The 22,607-nt window shown below is 50.3% G+C and overlaps 1 protein-coding gene across 1 annotated transcript in view; it reads left to right on the top strand.

The window, feature by feature from the left end:
* The first annotated feature begins 4,389 nt into the window (after nt 1–4,389).
* LOC142577972 (uncharacterized) overlaps nt 4,390–22,607 on the top strand; it is a 40,752-nt gene continuing 22,534 nt past the window's right edge. The window contains exons 1-2 of the mRNA XM_075687397.1: nt 4,390–4,586; nt 19,375–19,943. Of these exons, the coding sequence (XP_075543512.1) occupies nt 19,401–19,943 (543 nt within the window). The 5' untranslated portion in view covers nt 4,390–4,586; nt 19,375–19,400. The remainder of the gene's footprint in view (nt 4,587–19,374; nt 19,944–22,607) is intronic.

Below are 22,607 nucleotides of genomic sequence, written 5' to 3'. Positions count from 1 at the left end.
CTTTACAAATGCTGTACTGACAAACTGAAGAACAGCATCTTATCAAACACAAGGAAAGTTTAGAGAGAGAGAGAGAAATTATGGATAGAAAGGCAGGGATGTTAACCAAAGGTAGTTACCGTTGGCTACCATGCACGGGGGGAAAGATTAAGGGGGATAAAAAGAGAGATTGAGAGGGAGGGGGAGATGGAGAGAAAAGAGACGAGCACAAACAAACCGCGTGCACTATGGAGCAGTAGAGGGCGGCATTGTTAAAGTTTATCGTGAAGCCCTGTAGACCGCAAGAACCTTAGCAATGCTAGTAAGGCCTTCAGCGCGCATGTTTTTTGGGAGCACTGCCCTAAAGCTTTTAGTTCTGATAGTGGACGATTGTCCAATTGGTCCAGCATTCTGCACATGACTTCTCTCTGGGTACTACATCGCGGGCAGACGCAGATAATGTGTGCGAGCGTCTCATCGCTGTTGCATGTGACTCACGTGGGGCTGTTGGCCATTCCGATAAGGAAAGCATATGTGTTTGTAAATGCAACGTCTAGCCACAGACGGTACAGCATGGTCTGTTCACGTAGTGTTAACCCAGGCAGTAGATGTAATTCTGAGACAACGAACGCAAACGACAAATGGTGAAAACGTTCTAATCCCACAGGAACAAAGTACGTTCATGGGACATCAATCGCAACCCTGTCGCGGCGTCTATTCGCGAAAGCGGAACCGAGGCAACTTGACCATTTTAACGCGATAGCGTTAAGGAGCTCGTGTCGCAGAAAAGCCGATGTCGGTGTCGGCGTCCGCGGCGTTGGCCGTGAGCGATAAATCACGGCAGGCACTTCATAAATAAAAAGCAACTTCCAAGATGGGCTGGGTGGGAATCGAACCAGGGTCTCCGGAGTGTGAGACGGAGACGTTACCACTGAGCCACGAGTTTGATGCTTCAGAGCGGTACAAAAGCGCCTCTAGTGAACGCGGTGTTGCCTGAGAAACGAGCTGTTTCTAGCTCAGGCGTGCGTCGCTTGCTCAGGCGCACATTTCGTTGTCGCGCCGAACGCTGCGTTGCTCGACGCTCACCGCGTCCGATGCGGGGCGCGTAGTCGCTGCGCCGTAGCCCATTGTCTTACACCCCTTGGCGGGTCGACGGGAACGCTGTCGCGTTCCACTCTTGAAGGCGAAGCTTAAGCGTCCTCCAATTTTCAGGTGCAGATCGGGCGGCTTCGTCTGAAATATAGGAAATTTTCCTCTTGGAGTTAGGGGAAAAGTGGATGTAGAGGTTGGCAGCACTGAGCCTTGGCCTTCTCCTGGAGGCATAGAGGAAGGGAGAAGACTAGGAGGGAGCGTCAAGTGATTCCGCCAGCCCCAGCAAGCGAGCCTAGTAAACCAACCTACCTCCGGTGACACCGCCCCTTCCGCGCGGTCCCTCTTGGATAGGATTCGGCCCACACATGGTTGCCGGACCGTTCGATATTGTTTGGTACGTTTTAACTTTAACTTGCGCTTGTCGTCACAGGGGTCACAGGCACGGAGGCTTATAGGAAGAAACGGGTGGTTTTCTGCTTCCGCGCGCGGCATTGTTCGCTTCAAATGCGTTGCCTTGAAACGTGGAGAAAGGCTGTGGCACTTGAGCTATGACCGAAATTTAATTTATGGCTTCGTCAAATCAGCTGTTGTGTACCTTAGACAGCGGTGCGCATTTTCCTGGGCTGGCATGGCCTTAAATAGGTTCGGGGTCCCAAGTTTGCCAGTCCATCGCTGGGACTAGGGGGGGGGGGGCGATTTTTATTCCCACGGGAAAGTAGTCGCTGCGTACCCTGGACGCTGGCTTATTCGCCTGTACATCTTTGCGGAGATGAAATGCGTCACCGTTTCCCAAAAGGCGTCTTTAGACGCGACGAATCGCAGTCGGGAGGGTCGCTTGGTTGCCTGCACACGTTTGCAGGGCGAAAGGTTTCGTCATTTCCCTGAAACCGCCCCGGAACGGAACCATTCGTCGTTGAGATAGTCCTCGGGTTGTTGGGCAGAATGCCGCTTACCCGACGACTTCGTTCGCTACGTTCTTGGCCCCCGCATGACGCTTTAAGCGGCGAACCGCATCTACGTAACGTGAATTGGTTCGGTGCCTTGCCTCACTGACATAACACAGACTCGACTGCGTCACCCGCTTAAACATTCGCTAACCTCGGCGTGCGCATTTGTCATGCCTACCATGTGCACCAATTCCAAAACCCCCGCAACAACCAACCGGCTAATCGGTGATCTGCGGTTCGAAGGCGGCCTTACAATGTCTTCTGTCATCTCTTCGTCATGGGTCCTGTGAACAACTCGTGTTGAAGATACGAGAAAGAGAAATGCACCATCACATGATCGCGAAAGGACACGACGTCGTGTTTCAATGGCTGTCTGGCCCCATTGCGGTATCTCCGGCAATGACCTCGCTGAAGAAGCTGCTAGGAAAGCAGACGAAGGAGCAACCCTTGTTTCTGTACCTTTATCGCGGACTGACGCACCCCAGCACTTAAGCAAGCTAGCGCACCGTATGACATTGGAGATGTGGCACAAACTTGAATGCACCCAAGATCGATTGCATTCCCTCGACCCATCTATGCAACTGCGGCTGTTACCAGGGCTTCCGCGAAATGAGGAAACAATGCTGTGCCGCTTACGCTTGGGCATCGCATTCAGCAATGCATGTACTGTTTGATTGGAATGGCTCCGAGTGCAACGCCTGCGGTGTCGAGGAAACTATAGAACATCTACTGTGCAGTAGCACAGTAGCCCATCTTTTGAAAATGAACGACATGACCTCTGCACAGCTCTCAATCGGTCAAAAAGAAAACCGTTCACCTTGAACATGATCTTGGGACCATGGCCTCGCATGTCGCAGCTACAAAAAGCCACAAAAGCGCTGCTGCGATATTTGGAAGCTACCGGATTGAGTCACCGTCTGTGAGCCGGACTGGTGACTGAACGATATCCCCGGTGGACTTTCTCTTTTTATTTTATTCTTTCCGTCCCCTTTTTCCTTTCCCCTGTGTAGAGTAGCCAACCGGGCTCAGTCCTGGTTAACCTCCCTACCTTTCATTTATCATTTGCTTTCTCTCTCTCTCTCTCGCAACAGATGCGACCAAAGCGAGCGCACTGAAATGCGCGGCTTGTCTATGACGGGACTACGGCCTACTACTTCTGCGTATTTATTAACGACTAGGCTACAAGAGTGTCACGTGACGCTCCCTGCTATTATATTCTTTCCTCCGTGGCTAGTGTGTTCTTTCCTCCATACCAGGAGGTGACACCGGCGCCGTCGAAATGCGCGGTCCTCTGCGACTCACCCGCGGCACTAAGCCGACTAGGCCGCATTCAGGCGAACGGCCACGGCTGCACCTCTAGTGCGCGAGACACGCAGCAAACATGCACAGAGGGGGTCGGGATCCGCTTGCAGTGGATCACGTGCCACAACGGCGTGGTCTGCAACGAGCGCTCCGACGTTCGCCTCAACAGAGAAGACATGCGTCTCACTATCCGACACCACCTCCTGCAACGGTGGCCAGACCCATGCATCACGCGAGGAAACACGCTGCCTCCGATCAACGCATGCAATATTTCGCGGCAGCAGCGGGCTGCTACGGTTGCGCGTCGCAGGCGCGCGTACGAAAGCGCGCAGGCAACGCCTCTGTCTCGCCGCAGCGGACCTTTGCAACAACTGTGGTGAAGTGGAGACCCTCGAACACTGGCTACTGCGGCGCGTTGCTTTCCAGGTACTGCGGGAAGGACTCTTGAGCTGCGGACGCACGCACTGCCTGGCAACCGACGGAATCTAGGCGCTGTTATTGCCACGCAGCTCGCCTCGCGCGCGGGAGGTAGCTCACATAACACAGCGTGACTTCCTCGAGCAGTTGGGCCCTGCCTGCTTGGTCGGGCCTCGCCACCCGGCTGCTCTAAGTGGCCTAACAGTGACGGTGTGCCGGGGCCGGGTGACAAACTCTCTCGAGGAAGTAGCTCCGCAAATGAACTGGGAATGTTCTGTTCACCTAGTCGATATACATTGTTTACCATATAAATAACTCTCCTATACTGTATCCTCTTTCCCTGTCCTTTTTACTCGTCCTTCTCATCCATTGCTGACCGTGGTTTAGGTGTGCGCAGACCGCGCTACTGTTGGTACGTTCAGCAGCAGTTTTTTATTCCCCTCCTTTTCCTTTGTTTACCTAGTTAAACAACCAATTACAGCCCACACTAGGGTAGCAGCTGCCCTGCAATTGTTCAGGCGAGGAGGATATGAAACCATACGAAACTACCGTCGCGGCGGCGGTTCCGAATGCGAAACGACGGCGAAACTGCCGGGGATCGTATCAAGGCTCTCTGCCGCATCGCCTATCGTTCTTTAGTCTATGGCCTCTCTGCTCGACAGCCGTGTGAGCGCCAGTAATGTGTCACCGCGTGTGAAAACGCGAAAGTTGCTTCGTCGTTAGTCAGCTTCAGGAGCCTTTCTGGAGACATTTGGCACCAACAGTGATCTCGTCTTCGCCCTGAAATCACCCGGATATCGACGGCCAGTTTTGACCTGAGTGTCGTGGGAAATACACAGCGCTAGAGCGGTAAGCAGGGGTTTACTTACATCCCCGAAAATCCCCCTTGGGTTGTCTTACACCCCCGCGACATTTAACACGACACTCATATTCTGTGAAATAGCGAGTACTGTACTGTACCATTCATGGTCAGTCCGTTGATCGTCTGAATTTTCGCGGTGTGACTATCGAGCCTACTTAGTGTGAAAATTGAAACCATGTCTGGTATTGCAGATGACACTAATCGTAACCTCCTATTAACTTCTAAGTTGTATAGGAAGCTATGCACTAATCACTGCAACAGAACTATTTTCATCCTTGCTGTCTGAATTGCCTAAGTAGTATTTTCGCTTGCACTTAAAACATTATCTTCAATTTCAACAAAGCGAGCAACTGGTCTAAAGATATGCTTTGGAGCTCACGGCACGTGGAGCGGTGCGCTTGCGTACTCTTGGTAAAGGAGAGACGTAATGAGCAACGGCGCGAGGCAGATCAGCTGACGCTAGATGAGCTTCAACACTGAACTGCCAACAAATCTCCAAAACCTGTAGCGCGCGTCTCATAAGTGAAACTGCCACGGGGGCTGATTTTTCGGAACACGCGAAAAGTGCCTTGTCAGATTTTGGGCCACCATTACACTTTGATGAAGCTAGCCAGAAGGGGATCGTGCTGACGGGCATCACACACACACAAACACACACACACACACACACACACACACACACACACACACACACACACACACACAAACGGACACACACACAAACGGACACACAAACGGACACACACGGACACGGACACACGGACACACACACATGGACACACACACACAGACAGCCGGACACGGACAGCCGGACACGGACACGGCGTCAGAGCTAACGCGAAGCAAGTTTACAGAAGATAGAAGAAGCTGCTGTGAGGACGAAACCTATATAATATTTTGTTCTCATTAAGTGCCGTAAGTCATCACTGATTAATTACCTAACTTTCTAATCCTTAACTTTGCGGCCGTAACTATAGTGTTTATGTTGTGTACGGTTGTTGTGTTCGGCATACACTCCCCACGCCAACGCGGATGTCTGTAGTGTTTGGACTGGGCTCGCCGCGCAGGCGCCGAGGTGTAGTATTGCGTTCCGGATGCTCTCGCAGCGTGCCACGGGAGTCGATATATGCGCAGCAATGCTGCCCCGGCACAACGCAGTTGAGCTTCACGCATAGTATCGGCCTGCGTTTCTGCTGTTGGGGCTTGCGTTGTGGCCGAAGCGCAGTTGTGTGTGTCGCGGTCGCGTAATACTAAATGCAAGTTCGATGCCTTAACTTCAAAGTTTATTCCAAGTGTACTTCTGTTAGGACAAGTTGAGGCAACATGCTGGCAATTATATGCGCTAAAAGAAGTACGCTTACCGCCCGGTGCTGGGTTAAGCACTGATATCCTATTCTTCAGAATCACCTTGACGACCTCCTTGCATTTGACAAGGTAGAGGACTATTTATCGATGTAGGTAGGCGCAAGAGATGTTCATGTGCAGAAGGAACCACGTGTCGCACATTCGCCAGGCATGCTAAACCCGACACAATGCCCGGCACACTTTCGCGAGATATAGACGTTGGTATGGTTTCTTGAAATGAAGAAAGAGAGTCACAACGCGCGCGAGTGCAAACAAAGTTTAATGCGAAATCAAAATAAAGATGTGACAAAAATTCACGCAGAAACTCTTCTGGTGGTTTTCTGAGTATGCGTAAGCATTGTGCCACTTTCACTTCTCCACGCAGCCCAGTGTCATGATCGGTGTTATGGAACTTGATCCGCCCAGTATGAAACCTTATCAACCCTCATCGGTGGTTCGCTTCGGTGGTCCGCGCTGCCTCCCCGCTCTCCTCCCTATAGTGCGCGCAAGATTGAGCCGCGATCGTCACTTCCCTTTGCACCCGGTCGCGAAATGCGCAGTTGCTGCCGGAGCATAACGCGGCCGCCCCATCCCATCCCCCAGCGTCCTATCGCGCGACGGAAGATGGCGCCTTTGCTCTCCGCTTTATGCTTCGCGCGAGCCACATTGAGCCGCGATCGTCAGCTTCCCTCGCGTGCTTTCACTCGCACATGCAGCATACGACGCGCGGCGACGGTGTTACCGCCCTTGGAAATAATACGGAACATAACGGCGACGCCGATAGCGACGGGAAAAAATACGCCTGGAGTGTCCATATAATTGCTATCGCAATAAAATTGTGCGATGGTACAACTTTTTCATGAATAATGGGTGTTCGCGTAAAGCTTTTAAGAGATGCTCTCGAACCCAGTGTGCGGCAACCGTTCCTTACGTGAGGACGGGCGAAGCTAGGGAGCTTTCAGAGTACGCATGCTTCCTCCATCGTCCTTGGCTATAAGGAGGCCTTACGTAAGGTTAGGAAGCGTTCGAAGGAACGCTTCACTGCTTGTGCATTAATGCTTTTTGCTTAGAATTGGCTTCAGATAGGGAGCCAATGATGATCGCAAATTACGTTGAAATTTACTGTAATTTGTTTGTTCGTGCATGAGACGCTAAGAATGTTACCAAGCACATAATCTTAAAAATCAGCGGAATGTGGTCACTATTTGGGGCGTATTGAAGAGTCGACCAAGAGGATACGCGAGGACCTGAACCTGAGAAAGTCAAATCTAGAGTAGCAGTAGCTAAACCTCTAACAAAACTAGGATGTCCTGAGTTTTTCCATATGAGATTGTTGTCTCGGGATCAATGCCACAGTCGAGTACTACACGGATCTGTTTGTAAACCGCGTGCCAAACGATGGGAGTTGAAGTCACTCGCCAATATGACATGACTTCTCTTAATAGACGTTACACTATGCAGAGGCCGTGTGTCGCGAACCCCTGAAGAATGGTACACATTCGCGATGAAAAATAAGCGACATAATTTAATTGTGGGGTCTTACGTGACAAAACCACTTTCTGATTATGAGGCACGCCGTAGTGGAGGGCTCCGGAAATTTCGACCACCTGGGGTTCCTTAACGTGCACCTAAATCAAAGCACACGGGTGTTTTCGCACTTCGCCCCCATCGAAATGCGGCCGCCGTGGCCGGGATTCGATCCCGCGACTTCGTGCTCAGCAGCCCAACACCATAGCCACTGAACAAGCGACATAAAGGTAAACTTAAGGCTATTGCTAGAATTTCGAATTCAGAGGAGGAAAGTGTCAGTGCTGTCTTTCTGGCAAGTTTTGGTTGAAACTAATGTAAGTACTGCACCACCTCTTGTAGACGGATCTAAATTAAAACAGCGATAATTTCTGAGATGAAAGTTTTTTTTGGGGGGGCAGCCAAGTTTCTTGTAAAACGATTGTATCTGGATTTAAGTGAGCAGTGAGACACGACAAATCTGTGTCACCTTCAAAAATTGAACGACAGTTCTACCGTTGGGAAAAAATTCAGCGAGAGGGGACACTCGGCAAAAACTAACAGGAAACGCGTCGTGCCTAGCGTTCACCCCATCCGCTAGCTGACGCGCGCATCGAAAAATAAGAATGAAATTAATTATAGACAATGTCCTAACTTTTTTGTTATTCTTTCCCGCTAAAACTAAAAAGTTTGGCGTATAAGTGAACTGATACCTTGCGACTTATTATAGTGAAGCTGTATATGGCTAGCCGATTCGTCCGTCCGTCTGTCGCCTGTACGCAGAAAACTCCTCCGACGCAACCCCATGCGCATGCGCGAAAGAAAAAAGAGAAAAGGAGGCGCCAGTAGTGACTGCGCCAGTAGTGGCGTCGTTGCTCTCCGTCGCAGCCGAGCGCGCGCGGTAATTTCCCTCTGGCTCCTAAATGGGTTGACCACGCGTCGTACGTGCTCCTGAGGACTACACGTTCAGTTGAGGGATCGCCAGCCGTTTGTGCGCAGGCGCGAGTAACAGCGGACGCGAGAGAGAAAATCTGGGGGCTTTTGCTCCTTCAATGCATGACTTTGCCTAGGCACTACGGAGGAGGTTTCTTACCGCATGTTGTATTCGTTTGTCCGCAGACATGCCGGCATTGCGGAGTGCGGTCGAGTTTGACGCTCAGCCGCTGGCTGCCCTCGCGGTGAGGCAGTGGGCGCGGACGCCCCGTTTGGCGATCGCTGTGTCTGGAGGGCTAATGTTCTGACTGGTGTTGTATAATAAGTAGCGGGTCGCTTTTTTAGTCGCGACAATAGATTGGATTTTTTACCATTACAAGCACTGCTCCAGGAAGGCACGTATAACCGGCAAACGGAGGCCTCGGGAGAGCACCTGAGATTATAATAAAGCAGGCGGCGCAGGATCTCCAAGGCACCCAAAGGGTAGCGGGGGGATCAAAGCTGGAAGCAGGGCGGCCCGTGGGTTGGAGCCGCGGAGGTCGAAGCGAGCCAGGGGGTGTTCGCATAAAAAAATTGGCTGTCCGCGATAGCGGACAGCCGATCTTATACACACTTGGCACGCGCAGGCCTCGGCGAGCTCCAAACCAGGGACCAGTTCGGGTTCTAGTTTTGGTGTCCCCGTTGCCGCTTTGGTGTCCTGGAGGTGCCGCCAATAATGCGAAATAATGACACGTTGTTACAATTAATAAAAACACGATTGAATAAATATAATTACGTCCAGTCGCCAACTTGTGACGCTAAGTCCAGCACTACCGCGCCCCGCGACTTTTTTCAATATAAGCGGCCCGGGCTCTACTACGGTCGCTACTGCTCCCACAGAAACATCTGTGATGTTATTTACAAGGTACATCGCCGTCGCGAGAAAGCTATGATCCGCCACGACTGACTTAGCACGAGCGCCGCAGGTGCGAAACAGTCTGTCCGACACAGCAGTCGCTAAATCGGCCGTCAGTGCCCGCTGCTTCACCTATTTTACCGCGCCGGCAGCCAGCGTCCGAGCGTAAACAAATTCGACCCCACTACGCAATGCCAGCACGCCTAGGGTCAAACGCCTAGAACACGCGCTAAGAAACCTCGTCCGTAGTGCCTAGGCAGAGTCATATATTCAAGGAGCAAAAGCCCCCAGATTTTCTCCCTCGCGCCCGCTCTTACTCGCGCCTGCGCGCAAACGGCTGGCGATCCCTCAAATGAACGTCTCGCCTCCTGAGGAGCAGGCAGCTTCCGATCAGCCACGCCGCGAGCAGAACCGGAAACGAGCTTGTCTACGTGTTTGAATTGAATTATGGGGTTTAACGTGCCAAAACCACTTTTTGATTATGAGCCACGCCGTAGTGGAGGACTCCGGAAATTTCGACCACTTGGGGATCTTTAACGTGCACCTAAATCTAAGTACACGGGTGTTTTCGCATTTCGCCCCCATCGAAATGCGGCCGCCGTGGCCGGGATTCGATACCGCGACCTCGTGCTCAGCAGCCCAACACCATAGCCACGGAGCAACCACGGCGGGTATGTCTACGTGGTGCCGATGCTGCAACGCGGGCGCAAGAACAGGCTCGTGCAGCCGAGCGCAAGCAGCAGTTGCGTACCGAGAATCCGGCAGCCTGCCAAGCCGTCGTCTAATGAACCTTCGCGATTAACCCAGCGATAAACATCGGGGCTGCAGAAGAACTGCGCCATTGTTAAGCAATGGCAACGTCAAAAACGACAGCGCTTCCAGAACACAGTAAAAGTTCTGGAAGTGCACTGCAAGTTTGACCTTATCATTGGTACAAAAATACTTTATAAAAAGCACAATTGTACACGCATATTTTCACTCGAATGCGAAAACAAGCATTCGTCTCGCGTGAATGGAGATCCTTTAATATTACGGCGTGGAGTATTGCGTTGGGAGAGCTTATTTGAGAAATCAGTGAGAACATTACAAGCCCGCGTTCGCAAGTGCCCCAGCAGCTGCAGCACGCGAAGTTGGCGGCATGCTGTGGCTACTGCTGTTTTATCCCCTATTTGTGACGGGTAACTTTAGAAATCTACATAAATATTACAGCGCACACATCGCTCCGATTATGAAGATGAACCAGCCCCGCAGTAAGCAATGCTTACATTTGCTTGCTTGTGCACTTTGAAAGGACGCGAACGAGCGCTATGAAGGCAACGTGAAAGCCAACTACACATACCGTTCGCTGTCAAGCTGCGTTTTCTATCGCAAGCGCAACCTGAAGGCCCAGTTTGCAAGTAAACGACGTTTTAAGTGAATCCATTGAGCGCATGCACGTATGTTTTCAGCTCGGCACGTAGAACTTGACGCAAGACTAAGTCCATGAAGCGACGTGGAAAGTTCGCGAGCATCGAAACCATCGGTCCGCATTCTATGCAGTTCCGTCGCTTTCCGCGCAGTACGTCCATTACCGTCGATATCCCGCTGTTACTTGTGACATCCACTTGAAGAAGCACACAAAAATAATTCAGTTTCGCCAAATAGAACGCGAAATTCGAGGTGGAAATCCGTCTCTTACGGCGCGCCGGCGGTCTGGAAGGGATATGGCCGCTGCCACCCACTGTTGCCGGCATGCCGCGTACTTTTGCGGTACTCTGAATTTTTTTTTTCCAGTGGCAGTACAGCGCACTAGTTACTGTATGGCCTATAGTCAGTATAGGTAAAGGGACCCTATGCAGTAACTCTACAGCGCATGAGGGGGATAATTCGAACAGCGTGCGAGGAGCTAGTGCGCCACATAAACCTCGTCATCGCTGTTGATTCTTCGCCTTCTGACGAAACTGTCAGCTATCTTAGTAGTGTGCATAATACCTAGGGTTTACAACGTAAAAAGCTATGCAAGAGTTCTGTGCACTTGCGCACAATAAAATGCCTTGCCCAAAATATTTCAACCGGGCTTTGCTTCTGTTGGTCTTTTCAGGTTAGCTGTACGCGTGCTTTTTAGGGAAAGGTTGTTCGCAATGTTTTATTGTTACTGCATGGATAGTTTTATTGTAACGTCTAAGAATACATCGCCGAGATAATGACATCTTTAAGGCATGTATAGACTACGTTCCTCTGGCGGGCCCGCTTCGAAAATTTCGGCCCGTGCAGTGCCCTACCATGGACTAACCTGTGACCCAATTTGGCAAGAAAACGCATAGATATAAAATCTCCTGAAAGTGCGTTAGGTGCCCAAAGAATGCTAATCGCATTAAAACTGTACTGGATGGGCACATGTGCCCGATGACCAGTGGTATCTGAGAGTTACAGTATAGGTACCGAGACAAGTGAAGCGCAGTCGGGAACGGCAGAGAAACAGGTGGTGGATTCAAGTTACGAAATTCGCAGGCGTAAGATGGTGTCCGCTGACACAAAACAGGGGCAATGTGTTCGATTGGGGAAGCCTTCGTCCTGCAGGGGACATAAATAGGCAAATAATGCTGCTGCATGCTGATTATTATTATTATTATTATTATTGTTGACGCAATGAAGGGAACGCCAGATATATGGTATAATGTCGAGCTGAACATATACAATCCCAAGCATGCATATATATATATATATATATATATATATATATATATATATATATATATATATATATATATATATATATATATATATATATATATATATATATTGACGCGTATATTCTACTTAGAAGACAACGACGATGGGGGCAATAACGGACTCCGTCTAGTGGGCGGCAGAGATTTGGGAGAGAGGACGAAGAAGACGTGCCTCGGTTCCGTTTGTTTATTACAACGGCTGCCATTCTGACTGACTCCCTTTCAGTATGCTCTTGCCTCACCGCTACTAATGAGTCACCCATGCTAAAACTATTCCGCTTACTAGTTCCTGCCCATGTGCGATGTGTTCATTTGATTTGGGTGCCAGGGCATAAAGGTTTGTTTTTTAATGAAACTGCTGATTCACTGGCAAATGCATCACTATCCGGCCCTGTTCTTCCTATTCTACCAGTGACAGCACAGATCACGACGACAAGTTTTCGGATGCGATCAATAAGATTAGCCTTATCAAACCCACATTTGACTGCTTCTCCAGAGTATAAGCACCTGGCATTTCCCTGGCATAGCGAATCCTGTGACACAAAGATGCTGGAGGTCTGCCTCACCAAATTACGCTGCCGCATACCCTCGCTGAATTTCTACTTACACAGGTCGGGTTTGGTTCCCTCCCCCCTCTGTTCTTTTTGTAATGAGGAAGAGACGATACCCCACTTTCTTCTATCTTGTCGCCGCTTTACTGCGCTTAGAAAAAGATGGTTGGAAATACCTTTTCGAAGAATTGGCTTGGACTTGAGAGAACCTGCAGTTCTTTCGTTCGGAGCGTCCGCTTTGGGATTCAGCCACACGGATGCCTGCTTCGCTGTCCGAACATTCCTTATGGAATCTAAACGAATGCCCTGCTAAATTCCTTTATTTTTGTTTTTACTTTTAAGTTAATTATTACCAATTCAATATTACCTTCCTGATGTTATTTAACAGGCAATTCTGCGCTATTCAATGCTATTTCAATAACTATTAGGAAATTTATGCTCCATAATAATTTCGAATAATCCACCCATCTCTTGGCCAATCCCCCATCGTGGGTAGGAGCCACACGCATCACAGGCCACAACAACAACAACAACAGGTTGTCCTATTGCTCTTGAACGGCTCCCTGTCTTCTGTCCGCGTTGTACCGCGACACTGGTGGAGGTGCTGGGTACTGAGTTCGCCTGATGTTCCGGAGCCCTTCTTGGAATCTAGCCCGGACGCGTTATTACCAGCTACGACACCCGTGCATCGCTTTAGTCGCCGACTTCTAGGCCTTGCCCCGGAGTTTTCCCCTCCTCAACCACCTCTCTCCGGCAGCAGCACACATCTCGTAATGGCCGAAACCAGCTCACCTCAAGCACCCCAAAGCAGCCGGTTTCCCAGTCCACAACAGGTAACCGTTCTGCATCCACTGGTTGCCGATCGCTATCGCGGTGCAGTCTTGAAGACATTGAAGACGGGTTTGACAAGTATGAACGCGTCGCCCAGATTAACCAGTGTACTGAGCAGCAAAAGCTTTCCCACGTCTATTTCGCCCTTGACGACAGTGGCCGTACTTGGTACGAGAACCGTGAAGCTAGCCTGATGACGTGGAATGACTTTCGGCAGAAAATCACCGATACTTTTGCAAGTGCCGACCGACGCGACCGCGCCCAGCAGATGATGGAGCTACGGGTGCAACAACCTATTGAGTTGGTCACAATGTTCGCCGAGGACATGGCCCGCCTCTTTCCTAGAGCCGACCCGAACATGACCGAAGATAGGAAGTTGCGCCACCTCATGCGAGGTGTAAAAAAGCAGTTGTTCGCGGGGCTTGTGCGGAATCCACCAGTCACCGTCGCTGACTTTATCAAAGAGGCTACGGCTATTGAGCGGGCCCTTCATCAACGGTGCAGATAGTACGATCGACTGTCCACCAGCAATGCAATCAATGCCGCCGCAGGGGCTGCCGAGTATCAGAATTCCTTGCGTGAATTGATCAGAGAGCTTGTCAGAGAGGAAGTGCAAAAGATTCTGATACCGACGTTGGATATACCTGTAGCATCAATCGCCGAAGTGGTGCGCGAAGAAATCAGGCAGGCGTTGCCGGCAGCCGATTTTCAAGATCATCAGCGTCCCATGACTTACGCCGCCGCTGTCCGATGTCCACCACCCGTCACAACCACACCGCCTTACCACCAGCCTCCGACAGCCGCTCCTTGGTCGCCGCCGCAAGAGGATGCGTCGAGGCGCACACCCGTTATGCCGCTGCAGTCATACCAGCAGCCGTCGTTCGCCGCCCCTTGGTCAACGCCGCAAAATGACGCTACGGGACGGCCGCCATTTCGGAGAACCGACGTATGGCGCACCGTTGATAGGCGACCACTTTGCTTTCACTGCGGAGGCGCCGGCCATAGTTCGCGTAATTGCTGGCATCGCGACACGTCATCTCGACCTCATCGTCCGTGGTCCTATGGTGGACGTGCAAATGACGATTCCATGCTACGCCGCGACGACGCTACTTTTCGGGAGCCTCCAATGGCGCACCCGAATGACGAATCCGTGCCCAACGATAGGTCCGATTTCGGCCGTCGGTCGCGTTCTCCAACCCCTCCACGTCAGATGGCTTCACCTACTGGACGTACTTTTGCTGACCTCCGAGGACGAAAGTCGCCCAGCCCACGCCGGAGAAACTGAAGGCGGCGACCTCTGGTGGTTAGGTTGCAGGGCCGCCGCAAAACAATAAAAAGCCCCCAACACTCCCGCTGCAGAACGCTGTAAAGCCGATAAACACCGAAGAAATTGTGAGAGCCGACATTGATATTTTGGTGGACGGACAGCCAGTGACAGCGTTAGTCGACACTGGTGCCGACTTCTCGATAATGAGTCGGGAACTCTTCCTCCGCCTGAAGAAAGTAAAGACGCCATGGACGGGAACTCACATAAGGACGGCAGGCGGTCAATTACTGATGCCTACTGGAAGATGTACTTCTAGAATTGATATCGGGGATTCTTCTTTCGTGGCCGCTTTCATCGTTCTGCCTGTGTGCTGTAAAGATTTGCTTATTGGAATGGTTTTTCTGAAAGAAAATGGCGCCGTAATTAACATCCCGGATCGCATGAGGACGTTTTATAAGAGGCCTGGTTTAGTCCATTGCTTATCGCCGCAACACCACTCCTTTCGTCTAACAGAAGACGACGTTGTCATCCCACCTCGATCACGTACCCTTGTTTCGGTAGCATGTGACGTACCGTTTCATTGCGAAGGCGTTGCCAACCAAATAACCACGTTGTTGTTCACTCATGGTATCTCGGTCGCACGAGGAATCGTCAATGTCACAGACGGGCGCACTAACTTGTTACTAACCAATTTTAGCACAGAGCAACGGTACCTTCCAAAGGGCATGGCTGTGGCTTATTTTGATGGTGTTGCGGGTGTTCGAGGCTGCTGTTCGCTACTCGAAGAAGCACCTACGCAAGGTCCAGCTTCTGCACTCAACGTCAGCACTGCTTTGTCGCAGCACGAACGAGAGCGGCTTCTCACACTATTGTCGAAGTTCAATGACTGCTTTGCGTCGACGTCCAGCGTCGGACGGACGCCTCTAACGAAGCATCGGATAATTACAGAGGATACGGTAAGACCAATTCACCAATATCCTTATCGTGTGGCTCCCAGAGAACGTGAAGCCATACAACAACAAGGGACAAAAATGCTGGAAGACGACGTGATTCAACCATCAACGAGTCCCTGGGCATCTCCTGTAGTTCTAGTTAAGAAAAAAGACGGCAGCTTGCGTTTCTGCGTGGACTACCGAAAACTAAATCAAGTGACAAAGAAAGACGTGTACCCGCTTCCCCGTATAGATGATTCACTCGACAGGCTTCATCACGCGCGTTATTTCTCTTCAATGGACTTAAAAAGCGGATATTGGCAAATCGAGGTAGATCCGAGAGACCGTGAAAAAACTGCTTTTGTGACGCGAGACGGCCTATACGAATTTAAAGTCTTGCCTTCCGGCTTGTGCTCTGCCGCTGCTACATTCCAACGCCTCATGGATACTGTGCTTTCGGGTCTAGAGTGGAAAACCTGCTTAGTGTACTTGGACGACGTCATCGTGTTCTCCGCAACTTTTGAAGAACACCTCCAACGGCTTGAAGCGGTTCTGCAGTCCATCCGGTCCGCCGGCCTCACCCTGAAGCCGGAGAAGTGCCACTATGGCTTCGGGGAACTACAGTTTCTCGGTCACGTCGTCAGCCACGCAGGTGTTCGCCCAGATCCTGAGAAAATTGCGGCCGTAGCACAGTTTCCAGTACCAACCGATAAAAAGGCTGTCAGGCGCTTTCTGGGCCTCTGTGCCTATTACCGCCGGTTTATTGCGGACTTTGCTCGCATTGCGCCGCCGTTAACTCCCCTGACGAGAGACGACGTTGCTTTTGTATGGGGCGACGAAGAGCAAGGTGCATTCACTGACTTGCGGGAACGTCTCCAGACACCTCAAGTGCTTGCTCACTTTGATGAGACCGCTCCTACATTGCTCCACACTGATGCCAGCAATGTTGGCTTGGGAGCTGTTCTTGTGCAGTGGAAGGAGGGCACAGAAAGAGTACTTGTCTATGCAAGCAGTACACTCTCACGCACAGAGGCCAATTACTCCACAACTGAGAAGGAATGCCTCGCCGTAGTATGGGCTGTTATGAAATTTCGCCCATATTTCTATGCCCGCCACTTCACAGTTATAAGCGACCACCATCCACTATATTGGTTGACGAACCTTAAAGATCCTTCGGGACGACTGGCGCGTTGGAGCCTACGGTTGCAAGAATTTCGCATGACTGTCAAGTACAAGTCGGGGAAACGACATACGGATGCTGACTGCCTGTCTCGATCGCCTATAGAGTCGTCTGCTCCACCCGAAGAAGACTCGGCATTTCTTTGTGTTCTGGACACATACACCATCGGCAACAACAACGGGACGACCCTGAGTTGCTTGAACTCATCAATTACTTAGAGGGCAGATCTGCGAAACCGCCTAGAGTTTTCGCAACAGGACTGTTGTCGTCTTGTTTTCGGGCGAAAGTACTTTACAAACGAAACTTTTCTTCGACCGGGTCCTCCAATCTGCTCGTCATTCCTGCAGCTCTTCGTACGGAAGTACTTGAAGCCTGTCACAACGAGGTGACTTCTGGTCACTTAGGCTACACGATAACGCCGGCCAGAGTGCAGCAGAGGTACTACTGGCCGGTACTTACCACCACCGTGAAACATCACGTTCACACTTGCCTCGACTGCCAGAGGCGCAAGTCGCCTCCGTCGAAACCAGCCGGCCTCCTACAACCCGTCCAGGTTCCTCGAAGACCGTTTGACCAAATCGGAATGAATATATTGGGCCCACTTCCTACTTCTACTGCAGGGAATCGCTTTGTTATCGTCGCAACCGACTATCTCACATGTTACGCTGAAACAAAGGCAATCCAAAGAAGTACAGCAGCCGAGGTGGCGCGCTTTTTCATTGAGCATGTTGTGTTCCGACTCGGCGCACCAACCGTCGTAATAACAGACCGAGGAACCGCATTCACAGCTGCACTGTTAGATCACGTCTTGCTGCTAAGTGGAACGTCTCATCAGAAGTCAACCGCCTACCATCCACAAACCAACGGATTAACAGAACGCCTAAACAAAACAATTGAAGACATGCTCTCCATGTACGTGCATGTTGAACAGAAAAATTGGGACGACATCCTACCTTATATCACCTTTGCATACAACACGGAGAAACAAGAGACAACGCGCATGACTCCGTTCACCCTTGTTCGCGGACGGGATGTACGAACGATGTTGGATGCAATGCTTCCACAGGACTTTGACGACACTGATACGGACGCCGATGTGTTTACGCAACGCGCAGAAGACGCTCGGCAGCTAGCACGCTTGCGGATCTGCCAGCAGCAAGACTACGACTCAGGGTGCTATGATCTTAACCGTCGAATGGTCATCTATGACGTCAGCGACAGAGTGTGGGTTTGGACACCCATACGGAAACGAGGCCTCTCCGAGAAGCTGTTAAGACGATACTTCGGACCATATCCTGTATTGCGCCGGCTCAGTGATGTCTCGTACGAGCTCGTCCCCGATAGTGCCCGTTGTACGCGGCGCCGCACGCACTGTCCTGAACTTGTGCACGTTGTCCGCATGAAGCCGTATGTGAGCGAATAACTATGCGAGCGACTCTTACTTCCGCGAGTGACATTTCTGGTTTAGCATCGGGGCGATGCTCTTTTAGGGAGGGACAAATGATGCGTATATTCTACTTAGAAGACAATGACGATGGGGGCAATAACGGACTCCGTCTAGTGGGTGGCAGAGATTTCGGAGAGGACGAAGAAGACGTGCCGCGGTTCCGTTTGTTTTTGAACGGGTTGTCCTGTTGTTCTTCTGTCTTCTGTCCGCGTTGTACCGCGACAATATATAAAGTCATTAGAGGGTGTCCTGAGAAATGGCACTTACAAGGGTAATTTTTCAGATAAATACTTTTGCGCACGGCTTATCACAATGGCAAAGGAATCATTGAGCATGCTCTGGTAAAATGTAAAAGTATCCATCCAGCGATCATTGGGTCTGTACTTGCTCGAAGCGTTTGCTTTGAGAGACTGTGCGGGAATCATCAATTAGTATGCTGTGGAGGCTAGTAAGAGAAGAAAGGCTGGTGGCGCAAAGGAATGGGAAGCACGAAAGCAAAATTCTTTTTCTGAATGGTGCAGATGAATACCTAAAAGTAGTAGAAGATTTACACACATCAGAATGCTTAAAGGAAGGAGCCTTGCGGCGTGTGGCTTCGCCCTGTATAAAATGGGGTCATGATATCCTTATTTTCATGTTCAGTCACCATTAGCGGACATGTAGGTTTTTATAGAAGCTTCGCAACAATGATGCATGTACCTTGTTTTCACCGTTGACCTCCATGGCCGTCCTCGACCTCGACTGGCTTCCTCAGTGTCCGTAGTACCAACATAGCTGGGAGCGGTGTAACAGCTATATAAGGTACGCGACATTTACTAGATAGCGCTAGTTCGCAGTTCAGTGTGCTCAAATTTACGGTGTTTTCCTTGAAATTTGTGAAAATTGTGTGGAATGCATACACGGAACCTATACCAATTAGGGTGGTTGCTTGAGCTAGTTGGTAATTCATGATCAAAAATAGCGTACAGCGCGAAGGACAAGGACTGCGATAGACGACATACACAGCGCTGTGTATGTCGTCTATCGCAGTCCTTGTCCTTCGCGCTGTACGTTATTTTTGACTATACCAATTAATTTACAATAACATTGGAACGTCGAAATATTTGGCGTCTTTTGTGCAATCGCCTGAGTTGGATGTCGCCAAGACGTGTGGCTGCTGACGTTTTTCCAACTTCCAGGTGGTCCTCTGTACGCGTGCAATACCATGGAACAACTTGCCAAGTACGGAGACACCTGGGACCTTCTCCTCGCCGAAGACCACATCGTACTGAAGCTCGCAGAATCGTGGCTACCGGACGTCCCGCTCCCGGAAGGGTGCAAGCTCGAGAACAGCGGTTCCTCGCTGGTCACGAACCAGGAGTCGCTGGTGGCCGCGAAGCAAGTGCTGCAGCTCAGGGTGAGAGTATCGCGCGCCCTCTTCGCTGGGTGTGCGTCGTTCGAGTCCTCCAAGCCTTTCTGCGCCGCTGCGAGCGAGCTGCTTAGAGACGCGCAAGAGTTGTGCATTGCGCACAACAAGGATAAAGTGTACAAGCTCATCCGCACGTTCCCAAACGTCAGGGTGCTCGCCCTGCCGCACGACCTCTGCAGACACATCCTCGAAGAGGACGAGCCGACCACGGACTGCTCATCGCCGCTGGTCGAGCGCAGCAAGCTGACGCAGCTGCTGGGCAACGTGGAGAGTCTGGGCAGTACAGGCCTCATTCTCTCCAAGGAGACCGTAATGGCAGTCATGCGAACTTGTCCTCGAGTAAGTACAGGGCTGCTGAGTATGCAGCTCTCTAGCAAGATTCTTGGTTTTTCAACCATTAGTTGGCTCAGCTAGCTGCCGTCCAAAGAGGAGCCAAGTAAAGATTCATGCAAAGAAAAATTGTCATCCGTCCGACTGTATATAGTTTCGTGCTACAGGTGGGTGGATGACAGTTTTTTGCTTTCATGAACCTTCCGGCACCTTACGCCCTGCCGGCGCGCTGATTTCTCTAGTTAAAGGTAGGGTCTATAGTCTGTCCGACGTTAAGAGAAAGGAAGCCCCGTAATCTGTTTGGCGAACTGACACAGGCTGCTCGGGCCAAATTTTTGTGTGAAATATGCCTTTTGGACCGCATGGCTGCAGCCAGAAACAAGCCGAAGCGTCATTCATCAGTAGCATAGGACATATTAGATATATGATTCCCCGGTGAAGAGTCAAAAATCAAGTGAAATATGTAAGGCTTGTGGTGTCTTCCCTATGAAGGTTTGTTTGCGAGGTTCTTTTATGTACTGACGAAGCGAATAGTTCTCCGTTTGTATAATTAAACAACGCTGGATCGAGACATGGTAAGGCAGAAGGTGCTTGAATTTTCCTTAACACCTCGAGTATATTTTAGCGATCGCAATTGGCGCTGTAAAAAACTGCTTCATGGTTTTAATGCGAAGTTGTAGTGAATTGATGGGTTTCGCGAACAATGCGTGCCTCGCCATAACGACAGTCGGTTGCTACCGTTGCGTGACGGGTGTGCCATATTGTCAATAAAGGCCACTTAGGGCCACCATGAAACATTTCATCGCTTGCAGTTGATTGGCTATCAATCTTAAAGACGAAACTTTTCTTTCAGGTGATTGCTACTATGGTACTTGCGAATTAACTATGTAAATACTCTACATGACGCGCCGTTGTGTTAGCAGCCATGAGCAATTCGTTTTATGGGGACCTGTTTCGGAGAGTGGTCAAAGTAGCAGCAATCTTTTTCATACGAAATGCGTGCGTAAAGCTTTCTTTTACGCATTAATAAAGCGGCCATATCTGACTGGAACAGCTCACCAGAGTAATACCAATCAGGATGACAGCTTCGCTGGGCAGTGTCTTTCTAACACGGATAACATGTTGACACCAAATAGCAAGATTTTTCTTTCATGTATAATGCAATGTATCTCATAGCTAAATACTAAGAGAATGCTAAATGCTTAACAAACCATCATACACAACTTCGCGTGTAGAATTTGCAGACATTCTTGTTGCGCAACATTTATGGACAGACACGGCGCATAGATGCATTGCAAAACCAGTAGACCCGTTCAACGCTACATAGCTTGCGATATCCAAGTTGCAAATTTTCTCGACTCACGCGCTTTTGGAGAAGGCACCGTGATTCAGGAATGGCAGCAGAAAGAAGCCGACATATCCTTCAATAAGTACGGCTCGAGCCACCCATACCCCAAGCATACACGAAAGGAACGAGCGAGCACGGCAGCTGAGTGAGCCTGAGCAAGCGGCGTCCTGGCCGTGAGGTCACTGACGAGAGGGCGCCAATCCGTGGCGCCAATCCAAGCCCTCGCCGCTTTATCCCCACTGCTGTTTATGATGTACTTGGTGAGGATGGAGAGGGCGCTAGAAGGAAGTAATATGTAGAGTCACTGGAAAAAATGTCAGAGTACCGCAAAGGTCAGGATTTGGCTGGCAACACTGAGCGGCCACCGCCATATATACCTTCCAAGCCGACTGCGTCGCGGGAAGGCCGCCGTGTTGGAAGAGCTTGATATTCGCTGACACATCGGGTTGAGTGTTTACTGAAGTACAAATACTTTGTGCCCGGAGATAATGGTTGCTAAGAACGAAAATAAAATGTTATGTTGTGCGAAGTAATACAGCCGGTAATTGTTTTGCACGCCGATGGTGTTTACAGCTGGAACTGTGCTACGATTGTGGGCAGCAGCTTAGTGTTGCTATCGGGAGCTTATGCACGCGTTATTTTTTTTCCCCCGTCCGCGGAGTGAGCTACGAAGGAAAAATTTCGTCACTTCGAGCCGGAATGAGGCAAGCTTGTGCTTTTGGGCATGAACATCGCGGACCGCCGTCAGCTTCTATTGAATGTTTCCAAGCAGGACCAAACTAACACGTGACAGTGTCACAGGCACGTACGTTCATTGTATAATTTCTCTAGCTAGATCGGATACATATAATTTAGTTTGTAAACGGATACTGCGCGTTCTCGATTCTGCAGGACGACTTTGTCCGCCGTATACGCACGACACACTGTGACTGCCGTGTGCGCACCGGTGTTTGGCCGTCATCGTAAGACGATCTGTGCACAGCAGGCGTAAAAACCAACTTCAATGACCATTTTGCGCACTAAATCTTGTGGAAGGCCAATATGAGCCATGTGCGTGATTACAGCAACGTATATGTACTTCTGTACACTGATAATCAGCGAGAGTTTGGTACATTGCGATTTATGAACGCGGCTGTTTAGTGCGCTACCCCCCCCTCCCCCCCTATGAGCGGCTACTTTTCTCAACTTATTTATGACTGTTTTCTTAGACTGCCAAGATTTTCTGCCTGTGTAAAAAAAGAAAGCAGGAACGCCCGCTGGTGACGCAGCACTTTCTTTTTCCAAGTTACATAGGCGATGTATAAAATTCTTGTGCTTTTAGAGCG

Source organism: Dermacentor variabilis, chromosome 4 (genome assembly GCF_050947875.1).
Source record: "Dermacentor variabilis isolate Ectoservices chromosome 4, ASM5094787v1, whole genome shotgun sequence".
Lineage (NCBI taxonomy): Eukaryota > Metazoa > Arthropoda > Arachnida > Ixodida > Ixodidae > Dermacentor > Dermacentor variabilis.
The sequence above is the reverse complement of the archived record's forward strand: the minus strand, read 5'-3'. Positions and strand labels throughout refer to the sequence as shown.